Here is a 26171-nt window from a genome sequence, read left to right as displayed (position 1 = left end):
CATGTGCCACCCGGCTTCCGTAAGACATTCTATATAAAAGATCATGCCACCTGCAAACAGAGATCATTTAATTTATTCCTTTCCAGATTAGAGCCCTTTTATTTCTTTACCTACTTGTTCTGGCTAGAACTTCCAATATTATGTCAAATAGAAGTGGCAGATATGGGCACTGTCTTGTTCCTGATCTTAGAGGAAAATCTTCCTCAATCAATGGGTATATTAGCTGCGTGTTGTTTATATATGTCCTTTACTGTGCTGAGGAAGGTTCCTTCCGTTCCAGATTGGCTTCTACAGCATGTGCAATTCCTTACTCTATGCTTCAATTCTAACTAGAATCACATTGAATTCACAGACTAATTTTGAGAATATACTACAGATAAATTTATATGCTGAACCACACAGTATTATCACAGGGGGTTTTAGTGAGCTGGAAGGAGAAAGCTAATAATATTTAATATAAATTTATAGAATTTTATGATACTTTAATTGAGAAATAGTAATACAGTCTATAAGGGAAATGGAATTTTTAAAGGGGCTTTATACAAAGATGAAAAAATCAACTTATGAATTTAAAGGATTTTAAGGCTTATTTATTCTGTTACTTTCTTTTAATTTTATTTTACTTAATTCATTTTCTTCTTCTTTTTCTAGGATATCCCAAACCCCGTGAAGGACTACTTGAACTAGATTTAGGTTATTATTTTGGTTATTAATAACACTTCAGTATGAAACCGTACAGTTTACATGGAAATATGATCCCATGTAAATGTATTCCAATTATTAGCACATAAAGAAGAAACAACATGCCACAAATTAATGGTGATAGTTGACATTTATGGTTATTTTGTACCAATACCATGACAAATATAAATGGTAGTATGTGTGGAAACACGTAGGTAAGTACAGTTTTGTAGAGATGCCTCAATGCAGGAATGCTATGAGGGTGAGGACATTTTTTTTTTTTTTTACAAGTCTGGGGATGAAACCCAGGGGCATTCGACCTCCAAGTTACACCTCCTGCCCTATATTTTATTCTTTACTTTGAAACAGGGTCTCACTAAGTTGCCGAGGGCCTCAAGTAGCTGGGGCTGTCCATGAACTCTGATCCTCCGGTCTCAGCCTCCCCAATGCTGGGATTACAAGCTTGCGCCACCACGCCTGGCAAGGAAATCTTAAATGCTGTTGTCAAACTATGTAAAGCTCAGCCAGGCATGGTGCTGCATGCCTGTAATCTCAGTACTTGTGAAGGCTGAGACAGGAGGATCACAAGTTTAAGGATAGCCTCAGCAAGTAGTGGGACTCTCATCAACCTAGTAAGACCCTGTTCCAAAACAAAAATAAAATAGGGCTGAGAGTTTAGCTTGGAGGTTAGAATGCCCCTGGGTTCAATCCCCAGTAACACACACACCCCTCCACTTGCTTTCCACAGCACAGTATTATTTTGTGAGGGCAATTTGTAGATAAGCTCTTTTCCTATTGTATCTTGTATACATAAACCTTAAAACACTATAAATTGGGTTAGTTCTTTTTTTCTGTAACAGGCTAGTTTAACAGGCTATTTTATATAGGTTTACATAGTTCACACTATTCATATATTATATATAAGTATTGTGTTCTTGGTGCTGGGAACGGAACAGGGTATTCTACCTCTGAGCTATACCCCCAGCTCTATTTTATTTTTTATTATAAAACCAGGTCTTGCTTAGTTGCTGAGGGCCTATATTGCTGAGGCTTGGTCTTGAACCTGTGATCCTTCTGCCTTAGCCTCCCAAGTACTGGGATTACAGGTGTCCGTTACTACACCCAGCACACATAATATATATTAAATGAAATATAGTCATGACAGGTAAAGTTCAATGAAATATAAAGACTTCTTGATGAGAAGAACAAGTGGTTTATTAGACTAGAATTATTAATATTGTAATAAAACTAACCTTAGCCTTCTGGGTTTTTTTTTTGTTTTTTTTGTTTTTGTTTTTTTTTTTGTTTTTTTTTTTTTTGTTTTTGGTGGTACTGGGGTTCCTGGAAGCCCTTCTACCTCCGGGCTACACTCCCAGACCTATTTTTACATTTTTTATTTGGAAACAGGGTCTCCTAAGCCAGCCTTCTCTTTTAGTATAATTTTCTCTTGCTATCCATGTGAGACTGGTTCTAGGACCTTTCCACACCCCACCCACCTTCAGATACCCAAATTTGTGGATGTTTTCAAGTCCTTCCTATTAAATGGTATACCATTTACATATAACCTGGGCACGTCCTCCCATGTGCTGTAAACCATCTCTAGATTACTTCAATACCTAATACAATGCAAGTGCTATGTAAATAGTTGTTATTCTGTATTAAAGAACAATGACAAGAAAATAAAGTCCATACATGTTTAGTAAAGCTGACATTTTCCCCCTGAATATTTTTAATGCAAAATTGGTTGAATATACAGATTTAGAAACTGTGGATACAGAAGGCCGAGGATACAGTTGCTTCTCAACTTACAGTGAGGTTATATCCATTGCAAACCGAAAACATCCTACACTGAACCTAGCAAACACCATGGCGTAGTAACACGGTACAGAGTACTGGCTGCTTCCTGTGCTGCTGCTGTGGTCACTGGCTCCCGCTGAGCACCTTGAGACAGTAGGGTGGTCAGAGGGCGAACACAGGAAAGGATTCAAAAGCAATCTAGTGAATTCTAATGCTTTAATAACCTTTACTCAGTAACCTGATAAGGCAACGACAGAACAAAACACTGAAAAGTGAAGTTCCTATTAAGAATTTCACAAGTTCAGCCCTGTGAGGTGGTGCATGTTGGTAATCCCAGTGACTTGGGAGGCGGAGGCAGGAAGGTCACAAGTTCAAGGTTAGCATACACTAGCTTAGTGAGACTTGGTGAGACTTAGTGAGTCAAAATAAGAAGTAAAACGGGCTGGGGGTGTGTAGCTCAGTGATATAGTGTCCTAAATTCAATCACCAGTACCACACACACAAAAAAATTGTTTTACAAGTTGGACCTTAAATGTGAACAGTGGTTTAGAAGGGTTCTGTGGTCAATACAACTTCGATATACTAGAAGTCATACTAAAACTATAGATTAAAATTTTTTTTTCTTGTGTTTAGATGATCTGAGCTAAATAAAACTGTAACTCTCATCCGGAGACCCATATTTGTTTAACATCCTCTAATTTTTCATTTTTTCTTAGATATATGGCTCATTATTCTGATTGTTATTACTGCAAGTAAGTATCCCAAATTTTGATGCCACTTTAATCAAAATATTACTATAAAGTTCATTTTTTAACAAATTGTTTTTCCATTTCTATAGCTTTTATAGCTTAAGAGTACATAAGCCAGTCATGGTGGCACTTGTCTGTAGCTCCAGTACTTGGGAGACTGAGACAGGATTTCAGGTTCACTACCAGCCTCAGCAACTGAGTGATGCTCTTGGCAAACCTAGAAAGACTGTGCCTCCAAATAAAATGGGGTTGGCAGTACAGTTCAGAGGGAGGTAGAATGGCCCTGGATTCAACCCCAAGCACACACCAAAAAAATCCCACAAATGGGCTGGGGAGTAACTCTGAGAATGCCCCAGTACCCAAAATAAATAAATTAATTAATAAAAAATAAAAAATAAAGCTAGAAAACCTGACCATTTACATGATATACCACCTTTTGTCGGTGGTTTTATATTCTGTATATCTGAAACAAACCCTAAGTAATGCATGCCTTGTTACAATGCCAAAATATGAGTTTGCTTCTCCAATATGCTTTTGATAAATTTCTAAATTAAGCTAGTACTGTTTCCCGATTCACGATGGACTGCTTAGTGATTCTAGGGAGTTGGATTTAGACCATGAAGAAGCCAGACGGAATATAAATGTACAGGTGCTTAAACAGAATGCCATTTTCTGACCAATGAAATCTAACCAGTATTTATTTCTGCTGCTTAGACTCTGGACTTGGTAATTAGCCCTCAGTTACACGTTATTTATTTCCTGATTTCTTGTAGTTGTAGCAGTTGCTGTCATTGTTGTCGGGCTGCACAGATATTCTCAAAAGAGGAAGAAAGGGTAAGCATGTCCCTTGTAACTTATTGGTCCTTCTTATCCTCAACATATTTTTATGCAGTTTAAGTTGGCACTGTTTTGCATGGCATATTTTTTAGAGTGTGCCTGCATTTGTGTGTCCTACAAATTGCATTTCATTGCTAAAAATAATTTCGGCTACTATTAACATCATTGCAACATGAGGTATCTGTGCAGAGTTGCTTCCACAACTATTAAGACAAAGAAAAGTTCCTGTGGGATTTGTGGCTTAAAGTCCTTAGTGAATCATGGCCCATAGAATTTATTTCCTAAATTGGAAGAGTGGACAAAATTAAATGATTTCTCATGGAGACTTTGACAGTTGTATTCCCTGGCATTTTTTTTATGATGCAGATTTCCATTTTTCTGTATAACTTGGCTGATTTTAAGAAGCCATGTGGTTGTCTTACTCACAAACCCTATTTGGTTTCTTTTCTTATTTATTTATTTATTTATTTATTTAGGTGGTACTGGGGTTCCTGGAAACACTTCTACCTCTGGGCTACACTCTCAGACCTATTTTTATATTTTTATTTGGAAACAGGGTCTCTTAAACCAGCATAGCTGGTTTCGAACCTGAGCGATCCTCCTATCTCTGCCTCCCAAGTGGGGGGATTACAAGCGTGCGCCACCATGCCCAGCCTATATTTATTTTTTTATAAATATTAAACTAGAGGATTACAAACAGTTTTTGAGCTAGGTATGGCGTCGCTTGCCTGTAATCCCAGTATATGGGAGACTGAGACCGGAAAAATCTCAGCTTTGAGGCCAGCAGTGCATAGTACTTTAGCAAGATCCTATTTCAAAATAAAGATAATATAGGGCTGGGGGTGTAGCTTGGAGGTAGAATGTCCCTGGTTCAATTCCCATTGCCACCAATAAATAAATAAATAACAAAAAACCCACTTTTTTTCTCATATTCTCTTCATTTACTAGACCGCAGTATAATGAAGGAGTTAAAGTTGCTGAAGGGGTTCATATTTAAAGGGGACTTCTATTAACTTTTGTCTTTTTCTCTCTAAAAATTAAAATAAAGGGGGCTTACAATAGAAAAAGGGTATAAATACATATCTTTTAAGGAAATGGCGTTTTTAAGTATCAAACTTAAATATTAATGAAAGAATTTACAATCTGATGAAGGATTAGGGATAAATCCTGAAGTATAGACCAAAATTAGATGCTCTGGAATTTCTGAAAGATAGTATGTATTTTTTTCTCTCTAGCTTTAAAAATAGCTTTACAATCAAAGTGTGTGTGTGTGTGTGTGTGTGTGTGTGTGTGTGTGTGTGTGTATTTACTGGGAATTGAACTCAGGGAATTCTTCTCTTGATCTATGCCTCTAACCCTACTAATTTTTTATTGGGAAACTGGGTCTCTCTCAGTTGCTAAAATCCTCACTAAGTAGTTGGTGCTGGCGGCAAACCTGCAATCCTCCTGTCTCGGCCTCCCAAATACTAGGATTACAAGCATTTGGTACACCTGGTTTTATATTTCCTTTGATATTATTTATCAAGCTTGGGTTCTGTAATAAAAGTATATTATTTACTCATAAAAAAACTCAAGCTTTTTTCATCAAAAGTTACTTGGTTAACTTTTAAAAATACTCATGATTCCTTCATTTGAATCTTAAATCTTGTATTTGTGGAACATATAATGTCCATACTTGATTTCTCCACAAATTGTGTATTTTTTTTATTTTTTATTTTTGTGGTACTAGGGATGGAACCCAGGGGCTTTCTACCTCCTGGCTACACTCCCAGGCCTATTTTACATTTTATTTGGAAACAGGGTCTCAGTAAATTGCTGAGAGCCTCACCAAGTGGCTGAGGCTGGCTTCAAACCTACAGGATCCTCCTGTCTCAGCCTCCCAAGTACTGGGATTACAAGTGTGTGCCACCACACTGGCTACGAATTGTATATTTCCTACTGAAATTGTAATTTCAGTAGGAAATAATCTGAGTGGAATAATTTTATAAATCTGAAGTGTTTGTATACAAAGAACTTCCAAAGAAATCAAAATAGCTTTCTGCTTATTTTCCTGTTTTGTTTAAAACATTACTCCATCAAAATACTTAAAAATTCCCTAAAAGTATTAATCAAACTCTCTCTACCATTTAATAGGTCTTTTAAGACTGACCAATTATTATCTGATCATTGTACTCACAAAGGCTCTATAAACAATAGTAATTTGAGATTCCAAAATTAGTTTTGTGATTTTTTTTTAAAGAAAAGCCTAGGCCGGACATGGTGACGCACGCTTGTAATCCCAGTGCTTGGGAGGCTGAGACAGGAGAATCGCACAGGTTTGAAGCCAGCCTCAGCTACTTAGTGAGGCGCTCTGCAACTCAGTTAAGACCTTGTTTCCAAATAAAGTATAAAATAGGTCTAGGAATATAGCCTGGAGGTAGAAGGCCTCTGGATTCCACCCCCAGTAGCACACACACACACACACACACACACACACACACACACACACACACACACACAGAGCCTATAAGTTACAGCATAGGGTTCAACAGAAAATTGCAACATTAAATTTTAAAATATTTTGGGAAAAGATGTTTTATCTTTAGCCAATGCAACATAGTTCTGTATATAACAGTATGACTTGAGGAAAAAACACTCAAGAATGGTGTAGAAGGGGTAATTATTACCTTTGAACTAAAATACAGACTATATGGAAATCTTTATGTCTCTGTGTACATGTGTGATACTAGGAATTGAACCAGAGGCATTCTATCTCCGAGCTACACCCTCCAACTGATTTTATTTGGAAACAGGGTCTCACTAGGTTGCTGAGAGCCTCGCTAACTTCCTAAGGCTGTCCTTGAACCTGTGATCCTCCTGTCTCAGCCTCATAAGTACTAGGATTACAAGCATGAGCCACCATGCCCAACTTTATGGAATCTTTTAAAATATACTTTTCTCTTTTTTGGACAAGAACATAGTTAGGGAATCAGTGTAGCATATAATAGTTGACTCTAACATGAGGTTCTTTCTCGTGCTTTAGCGTGCACAAGACCCTGGGTCCAGTCTCCAGCACCAAAGCAAAACAAACAAAAGTTAGATTCTCTGCACTCTGGGATTGTTTGGCTTTGAGACATTCAAGTCCTACCTAACTCTTCAAGTTTTATATTACTACTAGGTATATTTTATATTACTAGGTATAGTTGCTCTACCTGGGGCTGGTATCCTTTCATCTTTAGAGCCTAGATCTCTGAGGGACTTTATGTGTGCCAGGTGCTGTGGTTCACACCTGTAGGCTGAGACAGGAGGATTGCAGGTTCAAAGCCAGCCTCAGCAACTTAGCAAATCTCTCAGCAACTTAGCAAGACCCTGCTTCAAAATAAAAAAAAAAAGGGGCTCGGGGTGTATCTCAGAGGTAGAATGGTAGAATGTCACTGGGTTCAATCCCTAGAACAACAACCAAAAAAAAAAAAAGTTCTAAAAAAACAAAAACAAAAGCAAAAACTTTGTTTTATGTGACCCAAATCACTTGGATAAAAATGCATTTTTTTTTTTTTTTGTGGTACTGGGGGTAGAACCCAGAGGCTTTCTACCTCCGGGCTACACTCCCAGACCTATAAAATATGCCATTCCTTTTGAAAATGTAACACAATGAACCAGGCATGATGGCACATGCCTGTCATCCCAGAATTTGAGAGGCTGAGATAAGAGAACTGTATGTCCGAAGACAGCCTGGGCAATATAGCCAGACTCTCAGTAATCTTCGAGACCCTGTTTCAAAAAGAAAAAGTAGTGCTGGAGGTGTAACTTGGATTCCCTGGGTTCAGCCTCCAGTATATATATATATATACATGTATATATTCATATGAATATATATGTGTGAATATATATACACATATATATTCGTATTTTCATCAGCCTGTTTAATTGCCTCAACCTAGAGCAGCTGTGAACACAAAAGGAAAACTCTTGAGCTCAGTAGGAAATAATCAACACAACTAATTCATTTTAAGAGCAGGGAGGGGGGAAACCAGCCTTTTACAGAAACCAAGATTTATTTTGCTTTATTTTGTAAATGAAATATTCAGGAAGCACTGGCAGCTTAAAAATTATAGTCAGCTCAGACAGCTGGGGAGTGGAGTGACCTGGGGCAAGATGCTTGGGTCAGATTCACTTGGATGGTTTTTCTAGTTGGCTCTCAAATTTTTTAGCATTCAACATCTAAAATTCTAAAATCTTTGAACTAAAAAAATATTTCATATGACAGAAGATTATATAAGTGGTTTAGAAAGCATATTAAGGAAAGTAGAGCCATCTCAGAAATTTGGGAGCCATATAACAAGTTTATAAGGATCTTCCCTCAACTTGAAAAAAAAAAATGGAGCACAGAAAGGAAACACTCAAAAGTCAAGGTGCATCTGAAAATGCATGGCTTGAAATGCATACTGTCATTCAAGACATGGGACATGGATTTAACATATGTTGTGTAGACCCTCAAAATCGAGGATGGTAGGGGCCGGGACTACTACTCATATAATGTTTTTCTTTGAGAGGTTTTTTTTTTGTGTGTGTGGATCTGGGGATGGAACCCAGGGGCATTCGACCTTTGAGCTACACCCCCAGCCCTATTTTGTATTCTTTATTTTGAAACAGGGTCTCACTAAGTTGCGGAGGGCCTCACTAAGTAGCTAAGGCTGTCCACGAACAGCGATCCTCCAGCCTCAGCCTCCTGAATGCTGGGATTACAAGCGTGCGCCACCACGCCCAGCTTAAAAGTCTTTTTTTTTTTTTTTTTTACATTATTGGCTTTGTGTAAAATGATTTCAAAGGTAAATACATTGAGCAGGAATTTCGGATCTGTTCCTCTGTGGGACGTATGTGAGGCTTTAAAGTAGCTCTTTTGATGAAGTTCGTGTGTTACATCTCTAGGTGAGAATCTTAGGAGCCTTGGACTCTGCTTCATTTCCATCTTCTGTCACTGATTTTACTCCGTGGACTACACTACCCTTGCTTCTTTTTGGTCTGATGTCACTGTTTTAGTCAGCCCTTTTCCCTTCCTCTGTTCAGCACAAACTTAACCGATGAGAGCCACGAAGAAGGAAAAGTCACTTCTCAAGGAGACGGCCTGATGAAAGGTCTGCGCTTGCCGTTTAACAGGTATCTGCTTTCTGCTCTGTTCCTTCGTAACAACATCCCTTGTTATGAGAAATATTCAGTGGATATTTAGATAGCAGTAACCTGAGCTATGCTGGCAGTCAAGATCAAAGAGGAAATGTGGATTCCTGTTCCCTGGGCTAAATTATTAATGTTTTCTTATACTATTCCTTTTTAAAATTTCACATACTGTGTACTGACAGGAATGTGCTTTGACTTTAGGCTTAAAGTTATCTTCTCCTTATTCTTTCATCAGCCTATCTAGTTTCTTCCACCTTCTAGAATAGCTATAAATCCAAAAGTAAGATAATTTTTCTGTGAGCCCAGAGGGAAATAACAGAATTGGTTCATTTTATTTTTTTTATTTTATTTATTTATTTATTTATTTTTGGTGGTACTGGGGGTGGAACCCAGAGGCTTTCTACCTCTGGGCTATACTCCCAGACCCATTTTATATTTTATTTGGAAACAGGGTCTCACTAAGTCGCCGAGAGCCTCACTAAGTAGCTGAGGCTGGCTTCGAACCTGTGCGATCCTCCTGTCTCAGCCTCCCAAGCGCGGGGATTACAAGCGTGCGCCACCACGCCCGGCTGAATTGGTTCATTTTAAGTGCAAGGAAGAAAAAAAATGCCCTTTTATAGAAATCACAATGTATTTTACTTATTTTTTTAAGTGTATTCAATTCTAACATGCAAATAACTCTGTAAAGGCATTTATGCTTTCTTGGACCATAATATATTTAGCATGTTAAAGAAAAAACAAAATATCCTCTGATTTTGAAAAATGATGGATTGCTTTGAATTGAAATAAATTAAGTGTTCCTTTATTTGGGCAACATTGCACATCTGCATGGCTGGGAAAAGAGGGAGATATGAATCCCACCTTTTATGACACTATTTCATAATCAAGAGTTTGGGGACAGGATCCACAAAGGCCAATGGGAAAGAACAATTTCTTGGTGGAAATAAAATGGTGTCTTTGATCACAGAGGCAAAGGGAAAGACAAAACACAACAACTAGAACGGTCAGTCTGGGCCTACCTAGTCCTATATCCTTCTTACTCTTATAGAAAAATTCTAAAGCTAATGCCAGAAAGAAAATAGTTTTTAGACTCTCTGAACTCCAGGGTGTCTGAAAATATCTGGTGATACTTTAATAAATGCAGAAAGGTACGTGCCACCACACCTGACCCCCCCAAAAAAAATTATTATCTTTAAAAAATACATCAATCTTAGAGAATTTAATAACAGGTCAAACCATTACGTCATTCGCCACAGTTGTCCCTCAGAAGTTGCTGTATTATGCCAGGCGCCATGGCACATGTGTGCACTCCCAGTACTTGGAAGCCTGAGACAAGAGGATTGCAGATTCGAGGCCAGTAGCATAACTTAGGGATACCTAAGTTATTTTATTTTAAAAATTAAAAAAGACTAAGATTTAGCCCCCTAGGTTCAATCTCTAGTGCCATACAATAAAAGAAATCGCTTTATTATGAGTATGGTAAGCCAGGTATGGTGGCACACACTTGTAACCCCAGCATTCGGGAGGCTAAGACAGGAGGATCGTGGTTCTCGGACAGCCTCAGCTACTTAGTGAGGTCCTTTGCAACTCAGTGAGACCTTGTTTCAAAATAAAGAATAAAAAATAGGGCTGGGGGTATAGCTCCGAGGTAGAATGCCCCTGATTCCATCTCCAGTACCACAAAAAAAGAAAAAAGAAAAAAGTATAGTAATGTGACATGGTGGATCAGGGAGGCCTCCGTCACAAAGAAGACTATTAAAGCATCTCAAATTAACATGGTTAGTTGTTATATTGACTAGACAGCTTTGAAGTGTATGTGGCCACACACATACTAGCAAAAAACTTGCCAGACCAAATTTAGTTTCAGAATACCTATTACAGAAAATTCACCGAGGCAGTCTAGAATTATGCTAATCCAGAGTGAATAGCCAGGTGCGGCTACTGAGACGCTCAGAAGTGGCGAGTCCAGTATGGGAAATGCTCAAAGTGTAAGATAAGCACTGGATTTCAAAGACTCGGTACAAAAGAAAGTAAGATACATGTCAAAATAAATTCACGCTGGGTGTGGTGGTGCACGCTTGTAATCCCAGTAATTGGGAGGCTGAGACAGGAGGATCACAGGCTTACAGCCAGCCTCGGAGACTTAGTGAGGCCCTCTGCAATTTAGTGAGACCCTGTTTCAAAATATTTATTTAGCTGAGACAAGAGGATCGCACAGGTTCCAAGCCAGCCTCAGCTACTTAGTGAGGCTCTCAGCAACTTAGTGAGACCGTTTCCAAATAAAGTATAAAATAGGTCTGGGAATATAGCCCAGAGTTAGAAAAGCCCCTGGGTTCCACCCCCAGTACCACCAAAAAAATTTTAAAAAAGTTATTTATTATATTGGAGATTGGCCCTGGGGGCATCCTACTTTCAAGCTATACCCCCAACCCATTTTAATTTTTATTTTTTACTCTTAAGTGGAATCTTGCTAGGTTGTTGAGAGTCTCACTACTTGCTGAGGCTGTCCTCAAATCTGCAGTCCTTTTGTCTCCGCCTCTCAGTACTGGGCTTACAGGCTTGTGCCACCATGCCTGGCTTTGATTTGTTAAAAATTGCTTCTTTTGGTGGCTCATGCCTGTAATCCAGTACTTGGGAGACTGAGGTCTGCAGCCACCCTCAGCAACCTTGTGAGAGCCTCTACAACTGAGACCCTGTTTCCAAAAATAATAATAATAATAATAATAATAATAATAATAATAAAATAGGGCTGAGGGTGTAATTAGGGGTAGAATGCTTTTGGGTTTAATCTCTAGTAATAAAAAAAAAAAGTTGGGTTTTTTTTTTTTTTGTGTGTGTGTGTGTGGTACCGAGGATAGAACCCAGGGGCATTCTGCCTCTGAGCTACCCCCCCCTAGACCTATTTTTTAGTCTTTTAAGTTTTTGAAACAAGATCTCACTGAGTTGCAAAGGGCCTCGCTAAGTAGCTGAGGCTGTCCGCAAACTGCGATCCTCCGGTCTCCACCTCCCAAATGCTGGGATTACAAGCGTGCACCACCACGCCCAGCCAAAAGTTGTTTTTGTTTGTTTATTTGTTTGTTTTTCCAGGCTGGAGATGTAGCTTAGTGGCAGGGTACTTGCCTAGCATGTATAAAGGCCCTGGGTTCCATCCCCAGCACTAGAAGAAAAAACAAAACAAAAAAAGGCTAGTTTTCTAAACAGGCTTCTAGAATTTAATTTCTCTACTTACTTCTGTTTATCTTTGATGCTGTTTTTGTATCTTGCCTTATAGGAAAGCAGATGCTAAACCTAAATACGGCATTTACCTGAAAAAGTCAAAGTCAGCCACTTCGATCCAGGAAGCTACATGATTTCTACAAACCTAGGTCTCAGTTCAGTTTTGGTTCTCCTAGAAGCTTCTGACCTACAACAGTTATTGTTTTCACTGTCATGAACTGTCAAATTATATTGATCACATCTGAATGTGGCTTAAATGTCATTGCTTTCCTCTGATACCATTTTGAATCAGGGCAGGCGTACAGTGTCTATTTTCTGTCAGCTAACACTGGTATTTATGGGTAAGTTAAGGCCCCGGTGCTCTTAAAGTGGAGAAATGATTTATTTTATGACATGGGCAAGTTCAGAGAAACATAGCTCACCATGAAATTACATTTTATTTTATTTATTTGTTTGGTTTTTTTTTTTTTTTTGGTGGTACTGGGGATGGAACCCAGGGGCTTTCTACCTCCGGGCTATACTCCCTGACCTATTTTATACTTTATTTAGAAACAGGGTCTCACTAAGTGGCTGAGAGCCTCACTAAGTAGCTGAGGCTGGCTTCGAACCTGTGCGATCCTCCTGTCTCAGCCTCCCAAGCGCGGGGATTACAGGCGTGCGCCACCATGCCCGGCTACATTTTATTTTTAAAGAAAGTGATTTTGAAGCCAGGCATGGTGGCACACACTTGTAACCCCAGTACTTGGAAGGCTGAGACAGGAGGATCACGGGTTCAGAGGCAGTGCCTTGCTACCTAGCAAGGTACTCTGCAACTTAGTGAGATGTTTCAAAATAAAGAATAAAAAAAAAAAAAAAATAGGGTTGGAGGTATAGCTGGGAGATAGAATGCCCCTGGGCAAAAAAAAAAAAAAAAAAAAAAAAAAAAAAGTTATTTTGAAATCTTTTCTAATGATTCATTCTTTCAACAGTTCTAGCTAGGTTTGACCTCCTTACCTATAAGTATTCTAAAAATTAAGGATAAATTTACTTTATGGTAACTTTTTAAGTGATTTAAAGAAGCTAGAAACTTTATGTATGGCATTTGTTTTTACTTTTTTGGGAGGGGGGTAACATCAATAAAACAGTGTAAGAAAGCAGAAAGCTACCAGAACAAGCTGCACCCTTGTATAAAAGGCCAAAGAGCTGGGCATGGTGGCGCACGCTTGTAATCCCAGCATTCGGGAGGCTGAGATCAGAGGATCGCGGACAGCCTCAGCTACTTAGCGAGGCCTTTCAAAACTCAGTGAGATCCTGTTTCAAAAAATAAAATGGGGCTTGGAGTATAGTTGTAGGTATAATGCCCCTGGGTTCCATTCCCAGTACTGAAAAAAAAAAAAAAAAAAAAAAAGCCAAAGGACCCTGACACACACAAGAATACCAGTTCATGGTGCAGCATGAATGCTGTGGCTTTTTTGTGCTTTTCTTAAAGAGAGTTCCATATACTGAGTAACCCACTGTAAGTTCTGGCTATCGGTAGCTTTCTATCCCTACCTTAAGTAGAAAGGTCATACTTTAAACAGGCCATATACAAGCACATCACTTATCCAGGCAAGGTGGTCCACTCTTGTCATCTCAGTACTTGGGAAGCTGAGACAGGAGAATCCCAGATTCAGCTACTTAGTGAGACGCTCAGCAACAACCTAGCGAGACCCTGTTTCAAAACAAAAAGAAAAAAAGAGTACAGCGTGGATGAAGAATGCCTCTGGGTTTAACCCCCAGTACCACACACACACACAAAAAAAAAAAATAGAAAAAAACTTTAAAAATATAGTATACCGTTTTGTAGAGAATAAATTCATCAGCTAGCCATACACAGTGTCAGAACTGGTCCTTGTACATTGCCCTTGCCAGTACAGACTTCTTGTCTGTGTATCTCACCTTATCTCCTAAAAGGCAGGGAACAAATTAAATCATATGTCAGAGAAGCAAACTTCTCTTTATGGTTTCACTAAAGGGTTAAGAAACAGCTCAGGGAGCATTCATGCTCAGGTAGAGTAGAGCTTGGGCCGCTACAGATTCTCCGCCTGGGCGGTCTCTCTCAAAAATGTCAGTGAGAGCCGTGTGTGGCGCACGCTTGTAATCCCCGCACTTGGGAGGCGGAGACAGGAGACCCTGTTTCCAAATAAAAATATAAAATAGATCTGAGAGTGTAGCCCGGAAGTAGAATGGTTTCCAGGAACCCCAGTACCACACACACACACACACACACACACACACACACACACACACACACAAAATGTCAGTGAGAAAGAGAGGGACTAAAAAAAATTTATTTTTCCAAGTTGTGTTCTAGCTTTGACGTTTAGTAGCACAAAGTGGGCCAAAGAATCATTGCCTTGAGATCATGACTGGGGAGTAGAGGAGGTGAGGTTAACTTGTCCACAGTGTACAGGAAACCCTTTACTTTGTGGTTGCTGGTAAGATCCTTTGGAAAGATAACATCTGAGCAGAAATAAGAATTCTGAGTTAGGCGCAAAATTGAAACTTATACTCATTTTCACGTATTTTCCAAGAATGCAACAATTGTTTAGAGAAATGACTACTATTTTTTTTTACCTAACTGAAGTCGATTTTTAATCAAATATTTTATGCTTAGAAATTTCTCCAGTGGAGTTAAATTTTTTCAATATTTATATTTGAGACTGATATATGTATAGGTATATATTTTTGTTAAATAATTTGTCATTTAAATAGATGGGGAAAACAGTTTTCTTTAAAAAAAGTTTGTTTAAATGGCAGGGGGGAAATATATGAATTTAAAATATTTTTAAAATGTGCAATAAAAAGAGAAATCTTAAGTATGAAGGCCTTTTGCGGTTCCTTTTTTTAAAAACTATCTCACATCTGGCAAATATAAATGTGTACATTTGGAGAGGCCTTATTGTGATGCTGTGTTTATTTCTAGTGTGTTATCTCTAATCAGAGCATGTTCCTAATTGGGCCTCATCCCTAACTCCTCTCCTGTTTCTCACATCTCAGACCCTTCCCTGTCTTTAAGCTTCACTCTCAACCCATGACACCTCTTTCCTGCTCAAATGTTAAGTCCAAATATCTTGGCACAGTACCCGAAGACCTTCTACCATTATAACTTTTCTTCCCAAGCTTTTTCGCTCAGTTCCATTATGTATATATTTGGGTTAGTTACATAGTTTATTTTTTATTTGCAAACAGGGTCTTGCTAAGTTGCTGAAAACCGTGGTAAGTTGATGAGATGGCTTTGAACCTGTGATCTTCCTGTCTCTGCCTCCCAAGTACCAGGATTACAGTCATGGGTCATCATGCCCAGCTTCCATTTCTTCTAATAACTTACTCTCAGTCAAGCCAGACCATTTGCTTTGTGCTTTCTGCTCTCTTCCCAATCCACTGCTGCGTGAAAGGCCCGCTATCAAGATCCTTATGAATCTTCCAAGGCTCAGGTCAAATATTACCCGTTCCATGAAGCTACGCCTGGCTTCTGTGCATCTCTGCTAACTATTACTACCTAACCTTGAGTTAGTCACACTTAAGTATCTTACACTGAGTATCAGAAGACTTATCTTCCACATTACTTTAGGGCTTATGGAGGATGAAACAAAAGCCCAAGTTGCAACAACTAAAACAGAAAAATTGATTTGTGTGATAAAGTTTGGTTTTGTTTATTCAGAAATCATTCTTGCTACCTTTGCATGTTTGGATTAAATCGGACTGCTAAATCTCTCAGGTCAAGTCATGGTGTTTCTCAACCATGGCTGCACAACGGAATCACCTGGGAGCTTTGCCAACACCTGGGCCCCACCCCAGAGGTTCTCACGTAATTGATGTGGGATGCAGCCTGGGCATAGGACTTTTTTTTTTTTTTTAGTGTCCCAAGCGATACTAATGTACAGCTGAGGCTGAAAACTTCTGCATAAGAATTCTCAAGCCTGACAGGTTCTCCATGTAAACTTATAGAGAAGGTAAAGGTTTACACTTACGAAAGAAAACCATGATTTTAACTCTGCCTATAAAAAAATCAGAAAAATTTTATTTATTTATTTATTTATTTATTTATTTATTTATTTATTGGTACTGGGGTGGAACCCAGGAGATTTTCTACCTCCAGGCTATACTCCCAGACCTATTTTTTACTTTATTTGGAAACCGGGTCTCTCTAAGTTGCTGAGAGCCTCACTAAGTAGCTGAGGCTGGCTTCGAACCTGTGGGATCCTCCTGTCTCAGCCTCCCAAGCATGGGGATTACAAGCGTGCACCTCCACACCCGGCTAAAGTTTTCTTTTTAATTGGCACAAAATAGACAGGGAAAGCTTTTAAGGTGACTAATAATAAGAGCCCTTCAAAGAATGCTAAAGATACATGATGTGTGGGACTGGAAAGAATCTGAAAATGCATCCTAAAGTAGCTATTTGGGTTTAAGTGAAAAAAGCAAGTCTTGTTATTCTAGAATTCAGTAATGCCTGGCAGCTAACATTTTAACCAAGAATGAGGCGTTTTTTTGCATATTTTAAGAACAGGACTTAGAGACCACTGGGTTCTAGAAATGGTGTAGAATTGAGTGACTGTACATAAGCTATCTACCTTGTTCTCAGAATTCCTAAGCTCTTCCAGAAAAGGTTACACGGAGAAGCCTAAGCCTTTGCAGATCATGGTGCTGCTGCCCTCCTGTGGACTGTTCGGGCATTGGCCAATCCTGCCTCACCTGAACCTTGTCATGGCTGCGGTTCTCAGAAGCCATTTTTAATTTCATTTTGAATCCCGTTTGTAGCTAGCTCTCTTCTCCTTTTGGGAAATACTTTTAAGGGTTTAAACTCTGTTCCTTACTGCTTAAGTACTGGGGAAATCTAATTAAGAGGGGATCTGCTTTCAATAAATGATCTTTCCCCTCACTTTTAGCAGGTGAACAAATTTTGCCACAAGGGTAATAACACTGGTTTCTGACTTGACTGTGGAAAGCCCAAGAAAACATGTGCATATGTGCCACTGATAAAAGACACTTTGTGTGGCTTTTACAAAAATGAACTATAAGTGTATGTTGCAGTGGTAAAATTCTGTACCAAGCTACCCAGGAACTTAGGGCTTCTGAGAATTCAGTGGACTTCTTGTGCTTACATAAGCACTTATATATGGTGTTTAGAAAAATTATGTCATCTGATTATCCACTTCTAAATGCAAAGACTCTAGAAAAAATATTCCTTAAGTAGGTATTTGAACTGGGAATGGTGACACATGCCTGTAATCTCAGAACTTGGAAGGCTGAGACAAGAGGATTGCAGATTCAAGGCCAGCCTCAGCATTTGATTTGGGCCTCTATAATTGATGAATTCCTTGGATAGAATTCAACAGCACCCTGCTGCTTAAATTTCAGTGGGCAGGTAAATCACATGGGAGATCTTTTTTAAAAGCAAATGAGGTTTTACATCTCTGGGGAGGTATCAGGCATTGCTGTGTGTGGTAAGCCTTCTAATAGTCTCCAAAGATACCCAAGTACTAATAATTGGAACCTGTGAATGTCACTACATATGGCAAAAGGATCTTTGCATATTATTTAAGGATCTTGAAATGGGGAGTTCGTTCAGGTGGGGCTCTACATGTAATCACAAAGGTCTTTAGAAGAGACAGGCAGAGGGAAGTTGACTAGGGCTACAGACAGTGTAACCACTAAAGCAAAAGCGATGCTGCTGGCCTTGAAGGAGGAAGAAAGGGGCACAAGCCAGAGAAGGCAGCTCCAGACGCTGAAAGGCAAGAAACCTTGTTCTCTCCTTGTACTTTTGAAGGGTATGTGGTGCTGCCAATACCTTGATTTCAGTCCAATGGAACCAATTCCAGACTTCTGACCTCCACAACTGTTAAATATAAATGTGTGTTGTTTCAAGACACCAGGTCTGTGGCTGTTTGTTACAGCGTCCCCAGAAAACCAAAGCCAAACACTTTGAATACAAAAGCCTTCTGACCAAGAACCACACATGGAAACTATGACACAAAAAGTGACATATAGTCTCCATCCCGAGACCAGCTAAACCAGAGCCGACCGGGACAGTAAAGGCCTCTCACTGAAAGATAATGGGAGGATGCAGCTAGAGTAAGCAAGCACTACTGGGGAATAGAATGAGCCCCAGATCTTTTTTGTGTATTGAAAGAAAACTCTCAGGCTCCCCAAAGTGTGAACACACTAGTGCTAGATAATACTGGCTATACACTCGTGTCAAAATGAAGGCCTGGACCAGGGTCTTACACCGGCTGACATGGGTCTAGATTTAACCCATTTGTTTTGTTAAATTAGTCAAAGATTTGACTTGTCTCAATAATTCCTATTAATAGGGCGTCTTATCATTTACTTCCACAGATGGTCATTATTTTCCATGAGGTTTGAGTGTACCGTCTAATACTTCCTCATCATTTACAAATTTATAGTTAAAAAAAAAAATCTGGTAGCCAGGCCTGATGGCATATGCCTGTAATCCTGGTACTTGGGAAGATGAAACAAGAGGATCAGTTTCCAGACAGTTCCAGCAACTCAGCAAGACCCTCTTTCAAAATAAAAAATAGGACCGGGGGCTCTAGCTCAGAGGTAGAATGCTGCTGGGTTCAATCCCCAGTACCAAAAATATTTTTTAAAAAAATTAAAAATCTGGTTAAACTTTGCCGGGCGTGGTGGCGCACGCTTGTAATCCCCGCGCTTGGGAGGCGGAGACAGGAGGATCATGCAGGTTCGAAGCCAGCCTCGCTGGCTTAAGAGACCCCGTTTCCAAATAAAAACATAAAAATAGGTCTGGGAGTGTAGCCCAGAGGTAGAAGGGTTTCCAGGAACCCCAGTACCACCAAAAAAAAAAAAAAAAAAAAAAAAAAATCTGGTTAAACTTAAAAAATGCTTTAACAAAGCATTTTCTACACTGGGTTGATAGCACGGTCTCATAAACCTAATTCAAGCTGGTGTTACCACACAAAAAATTCTGCATTAATTACTAGTTGATTATGAAAAACTACCTCAGAATGTCAACTTTAGGCAAAAGGCTGTAAGCAGCCACAGGGTTAAAACAAAATAATCGTATTTGAGGTATCCCAGTTCCGTTTTGCTTCTTCTTTTATGGAAAAGCCATCTCAGATGGTTTTGCGCTTTGATACTAAACCTGATTGATCTTCAAGCACGCACTCACTCACTTAAGGACTAGAATCAGGGTTACCTGGGGGCAGACTCCAGCCTAACTTGTATTTGCAATACAAGTAGATTTGAAGCTTGGGACATGGTAGATGAATTTAAATGTTTAATGTGTTTGTTAATACAACAGACCCAATACCTGCAGGTTCAGCTGCAGCCTACTTAAACAGGGAAGGAAATAAGAATGCAATGCAGAGTCTTCACTATTCCCATCACCACACCCACGGGGTTAGAAGATGGAGTCTTCAGCCAGGTATGGTGGCACACACTGGTAATCTCAATCCTTGGGAGGCTGGGCCAAAAGGATCACAGGTTCGCAACCAGCCTCAGCTATTTCGTAAGGCCCTCTGCAACTTAGTAAGACCCTGTTTCAAAATAAAACTTTTAGAAATAGGACTGGAGGTGTAACTTGGAGGTAAAATGCCCCCTGGGTTCAATCCCCAGGACCACCCCCACCCCCCAAAAAATGGAGTCTTCAACCTGAAATAGCTCTGCAGCCACAGGACACACTGCATCCATCCACCCTCCACCTAGGCTGGGCAGGGCAGCCATCTGGGGAAAGACTGGAAGGATGTGGGCTTAGAAAAGGCTTCCTAGGTGGAAGACTCACCATCATTTATTGAGACTCACTGGCTTGAAATAATTGTACTGCAGGTAGTTCACAGTCAGCCATGCACTTCCTGTGAGAAAAGCTTAATTAAGGGACCACTGCCTTCCTTCCAGAATGTTTTCCAAGCATGATCCCCTATGCAGTCAAATCTGGCTAATCTCTGAATAGCTTTACAATATTGGCTTGCCCTGTCTTCAAGGGTTGATATAAACTAACAGCACAAAGTAGAATTCCATCTGTTTTAATGTGACTGAAATTATTGTTGTTTCCCTTTAAGGAACATGTGACATTATGTTAAGAAAGAGCTTCCCATAGAAACAATGACAGGCAATGGAGCCATGCAATTTACCTGGCACCAAGGAGATTTTCCAATTCAGTAAGTAATGTCCGCTGGGCCTGGTGAAACATGCCTGGAACGCCAGCATTTGAGAAGCTGAGACAGGAGGATCACAAGTTTGAGTCTAGTCTCAGCAACTTGGTGAGACTGTTTCAAAACAAAAATAAAAAATAAGGCTGAAAGTCTAGTTTGGAGATAAAATGTCCCTGGTTCAATTCCCAGTTACAAAAAAGAAACAAACAAAAAAAAAATCCATTTGCCTAGATCATCACTATTTCTAGTCTTCCCTTGTATCTTCTCTTTTTATTTCTTGGCTCATAGGATCTCATTTTTGTCTTAATGAGCTTCATTTTTAATGTCTGCCTGCTGTAACCTACTTCAGATTCCTTGTGAGGAAGGTAGACAGATCTGAACAGCAAGTTAATTTTTCAGGACCCACTTCTCATCATCATAGAATTATGAATGAAAAATAATAGATTAAAAACATAGACATGATAAATTGAATACAGTAAATTAATTATTTATTAAAGTCAGAATGCATGAACAGACTCTTCTTAACAGAAAGAAAATTTAACAGCAACCAATTTATACGATTCACAGCAGTACTACATTTCAGAAAATGCAACTGAGGACATCAGATAAATTATAATGATTTGTTTTTAAAAATCCATTAAATTATCTCTTATATTTGCGCTAACACATCATAAATACAGTTAAAGAAGTTAGCAGGGAGAGTGTGATCTTCCCCACTCTCTGCCCATCCGTCTTCCAAGAAACCACAGGCTGCTGCTGATCAGACTTGGCATGAGGCTTTGAGGTTGCTGCTTTTCCCCCTACATCATAACCGATTTCAAATGGTGCTAGACAAAAACAGACTCTGAACACCAGGAGAAATCGGTCAGCCTGTGTAAGAGATGGGCCAGCAGTGCTCCTCTGGTCTGCACCTTCGTGCAGGTGGCAGGTCTGATTTCAGTTGACACTCCAGGGAGAAGCAGGTGAACAGTGTTGATGTGGTTCAAACAGTCCTCCAGGTATACAGCCCTCTGCCCTTCCCTATTACAATCAACACCCAATCCATCATTACCCAACAGAACAGCACAGTTAACTGCGCCCCAACATGCTAATAATGCTGGAGACAGTTGCTAGTGATCAACAGAAAAAAGTATCCCCCGCTCAAGCCAGTGCATTCATTTTAAACACAAACCCCTCCCTACTGTCATCCCTCCCAAGCCCAGAATACTCGAGTGAGTTTTGCTTTTCCAGTCTTCCCTTGACTTCTTAAACAGGCTCAAGGAGAGAAGAACCAGTCCCACGAGCAGCGATTCCTCTGTAGTCTTTTTTCCGAGCTGCAATTCTTACTCCTAAAACACTGATTTCAAATGGTGCTAGATACAAAGATGGAAAAATCTAAGCCACCATGTGAAACCAGCTTCCAGAAGAAGAGGATCTCACTGAAGAAAGCGGAGAGAGGCGATCGGAAGACCCAGCCTCCGAAGGCCCTGGGAGAAATGCCTTCTTGTTGTTCTACTTGTGACGTGACAGAATGACCCATGAGAAAGACACAGAGGTACATGGTGCTGCTCAAAGCAACATCAAAGTCATGGCTGAGGCTTTAAACATATGAGGGCAATACAAAACTCATGTATTCTATTTCATAACCAGTCACTACAAACTATTATATGGGATCACATCAGATAGCCAAAGCCTTTATTAAAATACATTAATCTTTACATTTATACACTTTTCAGCATATACAGTGCTTCCAGATGTATAACTCACACCCTCGGGGAGCACGCAGCCTACCTGTCTACGAGCATCTAGCCACTACACAAAGGTGAGCTGCAGGTGCCGGGCAATGCATCCAGGCGCCCTATTAAAAAAGAGCATGGGTTCCTCCTTCCCACCCCATAAGCATCAGAACATTTCAAATGTTACCCCTCTGGGGAGGGAGGTGGGTGGGGAGAGAGACCTGAATAAGGAAAGACTTCAGCTGATACTATGTGTATATACAAAATCATCAATGCCAATCTCGGTATGTGTACGGTAAAGGGAAGGGAGTGGGGTGGGAGATGGGAGAGCTCAAGTGCTGTGTGCATGTATGTCTCCATCACTCTGAACTTCAGCATGATGTATAATTACAATGCACCAATAATTTTTTTAAACTGATCCCATTAACTGACAATATGATTTAACCTCTAGTACAACTATCACTGAATTATGCAGCTAATTCTCTAACACAAAAATTGAGTTTTGTTTTCAAGTCGCCTAAAATAAGATTTGCAGATTATGCTTCAAATCAGATTTCCTCCTTCATATCTGTTTTTTTGTCTATTTGAAGACAAAAAAATATGTGTGCTTCCTCTGACGTTATAACCCAGAGAAAGAAGAAACAGAAAAAAAGCCATGTTTTAGGTTCCCGACAATTCTTTATGCCTCGAGGCAGAAACTTATCTTTTTTTATGGCTTCTGGCAATAACAGTATATGTTGCTACAAAGAAAAGGAAGAAATAAAATATTAACATCAAGAGTTGTGCCTTCTAATTCTCACCACAGCCCTGTGAAGCAGGAATTGTTCCAATTTTTGCTGGCCAAGAAACTGATCCTTGATGAGGATAAGTAACTTGTATGAAGTCACATGATCAGTAGATGCAGATCCTAGAGCTAACTCTATGGATTCTGTCTATTATCCTGCCCTCTGCCCACCGCTGCCTGCTTGACTATCTCATTTAATTCTTGAACTTAACTTGGAGCAAGACTGGGGGAGAGATGTATTTAGCTGGTCAATACTTTGCATGGATGTGAGATGATGCAGATTATAACACATTCTTGGATGGAGATGGGGGAGAGGTTTCGGTTCTGCAAGTCAGGTGACTTGGGGTAGCCTGCTCTTGCTCTTTGGCTCCTCTGACACCTCTGAAGTCCTCCCCAAGACTGATTCCACTACCAATGGGGAAGTTGCCACCCTAGAAATCTGACACCAACAGCAGGCTTGGAGGTCCACTATGGGGCTTCCCAAGGCCTTGATCACAAGTGTGAGGGCTAAGGGGCGGATCTGCACACAGGGATTGACATGTGCACCCATCAGGGCTTTGTAAATCAGGTGACAGCAAGGTTTTTAAAGTCAGAAGCATTACATGACAGTTAATAGCAAAGGTCCAAATCCTGTAAAATGAGGGGGATGAATGAGATTTAGTCTCAGCTTATCTGCTTTTCATTTCTGCCACACTTCCCTTTAGCAAGCAATACTGACTCCTTCCTACATGCCTTAGCACAAGTGTCCTGTAGCGATTCTGAAAGCACCCGTCCTCCTGCCACAGGCCCTGCCTGCGCTGGCCCCTCTGGGAATCTCTCCATCCTCTCTCCCTAAGCTACCTTCCCATCTCGGTACAAGAAGGCCTCCCACACCTTCCCCAAGTCCAGTCAGCCTGCTGGGGGGCCAGGTCCTTCTCTCCTTGGAATGTGTCTATCTCATTTGGTTGTCAGGGTGACACTGAAGTAATGTCTCTCCTGCTACCTAGGAATCAAAGTACCACCCAGAGTCTACCTTGCACCCAGCAGGGAAGTAACTACCACTGAGGGAATCGAGAGATGCTTGGGAGCTGAAGACTACTCTTGGATTCTGAAAACCTAACTCTCAGTTGTCTGGAAGGAGAGATAAGAAACCATTAGCCACGCATTACTTTAAACACTCTAAAATAAAGGAGGGGGGAAACAAAATGATACTACTACTCAAACCTTTTGCCCTTCCAATCTCACAAGATCAAAGGGTCCTTGGGGTCTCAGCTCTTCCAACAGACACAGGGTTCTCTCAAAACCAGATGAGCACGATTCTTCTCTGACACAAGCTGGTAGTTCTTCACTAGCTGGGAGCAGCCTGGTGATATGATAAGGGCTGGCAGGGGCTGCTTCTCCCTGGTAGCACGCCAGAAGAAGGCAGCCCATCAAAACGCAGCTTGCTAGGGGCTCTGCTGTCCAGTGAGAGTGATGGGATTCTCCTGTCTTGGCCTACTGGGCCCAAGCAACCTGGATGTGTGGAAGGGCCTAGTGGGCTGCCTAGGAAGAAGACCTCCCACCCATGGTAGTGGGTGTGCTAACCCTGAGAGGTGCCACTGTGCAGACAGGAGGTCTGGGGAGCCACACTCCAGCCCCAGCCTGCTTGTGGCCCGCATTCTATCTGGGGGCTTTTCTACTTTCCAAGATCCTCCTCTGCCTAGGCCGGGACCTAAGGGTAGAGGAAAGGTCAGCTCCCAGCGAATCAGAACCTTGCTTGACCCAAACTCTGAGAACAGGGACCTGCCACTCACCCTGGAGGGAGCTCCTGTCTTCATTGGTAAAGGGGTGGCTGGGGTGGACCAGTCAACACATGTGCAAATGCTCAGGGGGTTCAGGCAGGAAACTGAGACAGGGGCAGCAACAGTGTGCAGCAGTTATAGTGACCTGGAGAGGCCATATTCTGTCCAGAGGCACACAAAATCAGATACATTAAAAAAAAAAAAAACACCTTTCACTGGTCAAACTAAACACAGATGAGGGATAAACACACTTCATGGGCCATTGGTTTAAAAAGAGACCAGAATTGTAAAGACAGCTTCTATTTTATTCTAAAGTCCTAAATACCTTATGCCCGGCATGATGCCCCCCCAAAATAACATAGGAGGAAATAATATGGGAAGGAGAGGGGATCTTTGTTTGTGAAATCCATAAGCAAACCTACTGAACCCAGTGATCTTCGCCCCCAGGAACCTCATCTGTGCGCCTGTTCCACGTTACCATAATGTGTTCAAGAGCAGACTGTGGAAAGCTTCCTGCCAAGGCAGCAGCTTCTCCCTCCTGACCCAGCGCTGGGTGCTGAGTCACAGCTACTTACGTGACTGATGCAAGTTCCAGCCAGAGTGGGGGAGGGTGCCGGAAGCTGAGCCCAGACCGTCCATCTTCTAGCCTCTGGGAATGCTGGTTTCAGGGTTCCTGGCACTGAGGAAGAACTTCATCTTGGTGAAAGGGGGCCCTAGCAAGACCTTTTTGGAAAAAAAAAGGGGGGGGGGAGGGGGAACGTCCTGCCCTTAAGACAGTCCCAGACCATTGTGTGTGTGAACTGGAAGGGCTGCCCAGCTTCCTGTCACTCTCCGCTCCAGCCCAGACCCAGCGTCCTGGACATTTTGTCTTTAGCTGTCAGGGTAGGGCCTGCTGCCAACTAGCTGTGGTTAATGAATCAGAGGAAAGGGTAATAAAATGAAGGGTATGTATTGAGGGACCATGGGTGGAGGGGGACCTGGAGCTGACTGACCCAGAGCCCCCAAAAGGAGGACTCAGCATCTAGGGGCCACCGTATTCCCTAGACCCTGAACCCTTAAGTGAGAATAACCTCCTCCACACCCACTGGGTCCCTCCAGTACCTACTCAGGTAACACAGCGAGAGGTCACAGCCTTCCAAAGCCCACCTGGGCCAAGCCTCAGTTCTTCCAGCTCCCCTGGGGTCAGCCCTGGGGTCAGAGGTACGGAGACTTATGTTCCCTAAAAGATATTTTGTCCCTTCCTCAACACTACTGACCAAAACCTGGGTCTCAAAAGCTCCTTGGCTCAGGACAGGGCATGGAGGTTCTGAGGTTCTGGGTCCAGGATC

General features: G+C 40.9%; 1 protein-coding gene across 1 annotated transcript in view; it reads left to right on the top strand.

The window, feature by feature from the left end:
- The window catches only part of CD46 (CD46 molecule), a gene marked incomplete at both ends in the record, with an annotated part of 32677 nt that extends 20109 nt beyond the window's left edge, over nt 1-12568 (top strand). The window contains 5 exons of the mRNA XM_080698717.1: nt 652-693; nt 3195-3230; nt 4001-4061; nt 9111-9200; nt 12490-12568. Coding sequence (XP_080554843.1) covers nt 652-693; nt 3195-3230; nt 4001-4061; nt 9111-9200; nt 12490-12568 — 308 coding nt within the window. The remainder of the gene's footprint in view (nt 1-651; nt 694-3194; nt 3231-4000; nt 4062-9110; nt 9201-12489) is intronic.
- Nucleotides 12569-26171: the final 13603 nt, after the last annotated feature.

The sequence above is a fragment of the Muscardinus avellanarius genome (genome assembly GCF_963383645.1).
Source record: "Muscardinus avellanarius genome assembly, chromosome: 7".
Classification (NCBI taxonomy): Eukaryota; Metazoa; Chordata; class Mammalia; order Rodentia; family Gliridae; genus Muscardinus; species Muscardinus avellanarius.
The sequence above is the reverse complement of the archived record's forward strand: the minus strand, read 5'-3'. Positions and strand labels throughout refer to the sequence as shown.